The sequence below is a fragment of the Labeo rohita genome, unplaced genomic scaffold (assembly GCF_022985175.1).
Source record: "Labeo rohita strain BAU-BD-2019 unplaced genomic scaffold, IGBB_LRoh.1.0 scaffold_154, whole genome shotgun sequence".
NCBI lineage: Eukaryota > Metazoa > Chordata > Actinopteri > Cypriniformes > Cyprinidae > Labeo > Labeo rohita.
The window spans coordinates 118018-122967 of NW_026127714.1; the positions used below are offsets into that span (position 1 = coordinate 118018).

The following is a 4950-nucleotide window of genomic DNA, read 5'->3' on the forward strand; positions in this document are numbered from 1 at the left end:
ATCTATTTTCATGTTACTAGTACTTATTCTTTAGATACTAGTACTTTTTCTTTAGATACTAGTACTTATTTATTAGATACTAGTACTTATTCATTAGATACTAGTTCTTATTCATTAGATACTAGTTCTTATTCTTTAGATACTAGTACTTATTATTTAGATAGTATATGGCAAGCCGTTTTAACATTTAATCTATTTCCCGTACTAGTATCTATTTTCATGCTACTAGTACTTATTTTTTAGATACTAGCATCTTTTCCTTTAAGTACTAGTACTTATTCATTAGATACTAGTACTTATTCATTAGATACTAGTACCTTCCGCTGCCTCACACTAAGGTAAAGCCCTTCAATTGACTGCTGAAGTCCTCTGTGTGTGGCGCCTCGACTGGCATTAGATGTATCTGGTGTCTCTGTAGAAATAATGGTGACAGCAAATTAACTGTTAAAACAACACAGAACCGTTTCAGTGTTTGAATTCGTATTTGTATTTAAAACTCCTTTTAATCCAACTTCACTGAACTTGGTATGTGCACTTCCTGCAGGGAAACTGAAATACCCAACATAAATGTGGCAGAACATCTGATGGTGACATGTAGTTTGCTATAATCCATAGATGATCAGCCTATTGTCTTACCTTTATCTTTATAAAAAAAAAAAAAAAAAAAAAATCAGATAGCAGTGGAACAGGATATTTGCTGTTTCTTTTAACTTGTCATGCTTACCGCCAGCTGCCCATTCCTTCACATCAGAAAGCCATTGTGACACCACTTTATCTGTGCAAAGCAACTCTGCTTTTAGTTCAGCTAGCCTTGCCGTTTCATCCTGGAGTCTCTGACAAGTCTGATAAACAGTGTTACACAATAATCAGGACGTTGTATGATTCAAAACAGGCCAAGTGCACACAGCAAAAGGATACACAAAACAATCTGTACATATTAAGGGCTTTCAGAAGGAATCCGTGGTGACACACAGCAACCTCCATCCCCTCTTCATCCAATTTGGAAGCCCTCCTCGATGTCTCCCTTGCTGCTGTCCACTGGGAGCCCCCACATGTGCCTTTTCCCTGTGTCTATGACACACATACAGTAACAAACACAACAATCAAATAATATTACTTTTTCAGTAACTAGTAGTGTAACTAATTACTAATATGATTTTAGAAACAACATTACAGTTACCATCCATAAAAAAATGGTTAGTTACTTAGTTACTTTTGATGCCTCAACACTGCTGATTTAAAATCCAACAAACAAATAATTTCTAGATTTTCATAATTTTCACAACTCACACATGCATGTGATGTCCCCAGTGCAGCAGGCAAGCTTGAAATATGGAAAAGCTTATAATCATCAGATAGAAATATTGTGTTATATTGATTTTATCAGGAAAAAAACAAGATGACCTGAGCACTGTTGTGGAGGGCTTTACTTTTCTCTGGCATTACATCCCACCCACATCCCTCTGATCAGCATGTGGTACATTATATCACTATAATTAAAAATCTTTTTGAAAAATTAAATGGTTTCTAATAGGGATGCACCGATACCACTTTTTTCAGTACTTGCCCGATACCGATACTTTTATTTTTGGTACTTGCCGATTCCGAGTATCGATACCGATATTTTAAAATTTACAGGTAGATTTTTAAAATATAGGGTACAGAAACTAAAAGAATGTGTATAATGTTAGTTGGTCAACTTTATTTATCAAATATGTATCAAAAATGTATTTAGACCCCATTATCATAAACTGTGTCCTGCACCCACTAGTAAAAAAAAAATATATATATATATATATCAAAATATCAAAAAATATATATATATATAAAAAAAAAAAAATATATATATATATATATATATATATATATCAAAAATTGTCAAAACATGATATATATCTGCTGTCTGAATAATTTTTGGGTTGACTATATATCCCTTAATTATTTTTATTTTTACACTTAATTATGCCCATTAAAATGTGTTTTGTTACTTTTTTTCTTGCTCTATGGTACATCATCTTCAATATAATAGCATTAAACTGCTTAATTGCAGCGGCTCAGTACTGTAATCACGCGAACCACTCATTATGAATCTCCTAACTGATATTTTCAGAATTATAAGTCACGTTTTTTTTTTTTTTTTTTATCTGAAATATGCTTCTATTTGGGCTACAATCCAAAGTGACTCAAATAATGGAGAATCACTGGTGAAGCAAAACATCGCATCGCATTTCACACAGGCTGCTATAGTTTCACTTTCGCCGGACATTCGTGTATGCTTAAGGTTGAAAAAAAAAAACGATGTTTATAGCGAATGCCCCTATATACCTATTTTTTTTTTATATCTACGAATTTGTTTTAATGCAAAAGATGCGTGTGCTAAATATGGGAACATCAATGAAGATCACACAACAGCGCGCGCTCTCTCTCTTTCTCTGTCTCGCGCTTTCTCTCTCGCTCCCTCTCTCTCTATGCCGTTAAATAACTTGTGCATTGATTTACTTCAGTTGTTTTTGACATATCTCACCGAACTACAAACTTTCCAGTGAATGTCAAGGCGGGATATTAGCTCGACAAGCCCACACATCTTGGCCGCCGCGCGCTCAATCCAATCTGCGTGCTTTGCCTATCAGCTGACGCGCACCAGTTATACAAGCTTAATACTGAATGTTTAACATTATATTACTTACATACACATACTTCGTAGACATCCTTATACTCTAATGACTCCATTCTGCTGTCTGTTGTTTTGCGTGGGTGTTTCTTTGCCTACATAGGCACTTGTCGCATGATGTGGTATCGGCATTTGGTATCGGGGCATTTTAACGAGTACGAGTACGAGTACAGGAGCTCGGTATCGGGCCCGATACCAGATACCAGTATCGGTATCGGTGCATCCCTAGTTTCTAACAAACATATGTGATTTGATAAAATACATAATGAAATTAGAAAAGAAATTACAATTAGCTTCAAGCTACACGACAATAAATTAGATTAATACAACACTTCTACTTGAATGTCACTACCAATCACTATTGAGTGTCTGTAAAAACTGCAATCCAATGTGGATTTTGGCCAAATGATGAGGCAGAAATATGTTGTTCTAGAAGAATTTTATGTGGAAAATACACAGTTACAACTGCTGTGGGACGTGAAGAAAAAAGTAATGTAACTAGTAACGTCTTACTGTTGCCAGAAAGTAATAAGTAAAGTAACAATATTACTTTTGAAAAGAGTAACTAGTAATGAGTACTACATTACATTCTTTGAGTAACTAGCCCAACACTGGTCTGCTTAAGAAATTTTATAATATGAGTAATTACACTTACTCTTCTGCCAATCTTGAGGTCCTTCAATTCAGGGGTCCACTGATGCTGGCACGTTTGACATACATATAGTGGCGGATGCAAGTCAAAACGTCCTTGGAACAAAAAAGTACATTTAAAAATTAATTTTACAACAGTTGCGTGTTTCTGCACAGTGTGTCTTGATAACCATCACACTGCAGCCTTGACATCATTCAATTTCACTGATTAGGGATACCATAGGAATGAATGAGAAGTGCTGTAAGCTTATAGAACATTTTTTTTTCCAGTTGAAACTCTAAAAATAGTTCAATCCAAAACTACTGTTTAGTGTAAAACATGTTGAAGATTAGCAGATAGGCTGTCACTTCAATAAATGATAAGCTATTTCCTCAAAAAAGCTGTTTATTCAGCATAGTGAAGCCTCTCCTCCTTTGACATCTGCTCTCCTTCTCTACACCGTAGCTTTTTTGGCTAAAGGTTGCAGGCTTGCCTTCCAGTGGCTTTGGTATCACACATCGTTTACATTTGTCAAATTCACTAAATTCTAACAGCTGTGTTAACTGGACTAACTTTTTTTGGTTTGTTTTTTTGGTCTGTCTTTGTTTTGGCTAATGACAATACCGTGTGCTATACCATAGGTTTTGACATGACTGCAATTGTAAGCACAATGCCACAGCACACTAGTTTGAAAAACATCAAATCTACAATAGAAATCTAAATAGTGAATTGTTTTTACCATTGATGGTAATTAAAATTACTGGTTTGCCTGGTAAAATGGTGAAGTTGGTGCTTTCACAGGAGCAGTCTGGCACCTTCACAGTTGGCAAAATGCAAGCTGGCAAAAAAAAAGAAAAAAAATCACTAATTTAGATTATTTGTAACTGGCTGCAGACACACATGAACAGCAAAATGAGGGCTTTTGTGAGAACACACCTTGCTCATGGATGCAATACCCATCTTGCCCTTTAATGGCATATGAGGTTGGAGGAATGGCTTAAAAAAACCCATGAATGATGCATTCCCTGTTGTGGAGTGGCTGACGTAATACATCACACTCCCCACAGAACCACTCCTCGGGAAGACACTCTGTACACCTAGGGAGAAAAAAAAAAAAATTCTAATATATTATTTCAGGTGAATAACTCACATAAAGTATAACACACTCAGTTTAAGCTATTCCAAATTTAGTTATACACTAGGTTTAATTGTATTGTGTTTAGCACTGGCACCTTACAGCAAGAAGGTCCTAGATTTACTTTTCTCATAAATGTGGTTCCCATAAATGTGGGGTGCCCAAGTTTTATACCACCCTAAAACACATGCATCCTAGCCTATATAGCAGGGCACTTTATTTCTCAGCAAGCCTAAGCTGGGTAATTAAAGTTTAATATTCATGAAAACCAACCTAATAACAGCAGGCTCATGGCAAAGCCAACACAATGGATGACCAACAGCCTCTTTTGCAATAAGGCATTTTAGGTGGTATGGTCTTGCTTCTTTCCAGCGATCTGAGGCTTTCTGCTGCCGAAAAGACCATGATGATGCAGAGCTTCTTTGAGGCTCAGCAGAAGGATAAGATGCCAAAATATTAGAGAGCCTCTCCATATTTTTTTCTGTAAAGAAAATATAAATACACATGGTTTCT

The 4950-nt window shown here is 35.8% G+C and overlaps 1 protein-coding gene across 2 annotated transcripts in view; it reads right to left on the bottom strand.

Moving 5' to 3' along the window:
- Positions 1 to 418: 418 nt before the first annotated feature.
- Positions 419 to 4950, bottom strand: part of LOC127158523 (uncharacterized) — a 28726-nt gene continuing 24194 nt past the window's right edge. Inside the window, exons 7-10 of one of the 2 annotated variants that reach the window (XM_051101606.1) lie at positions 4042 to 4140; positions 3327 to 3418; positions 935 to 1071; positions 654 to 842 (exon numbers count right to left, since the gene is read on the bottom strand). In XM_051101606.1, the coding sequence (XP_050957563.1) occupies positions 806 to 842; positions 935 to 1071; positions 3327 to 3418; positions 4042 to 4140 (365 nt within the window). In that variant the 3' untranslated portion in view covers positions 654 to 805. The other variant, XR_007826178.1, reaches the window with a different exon arrangement.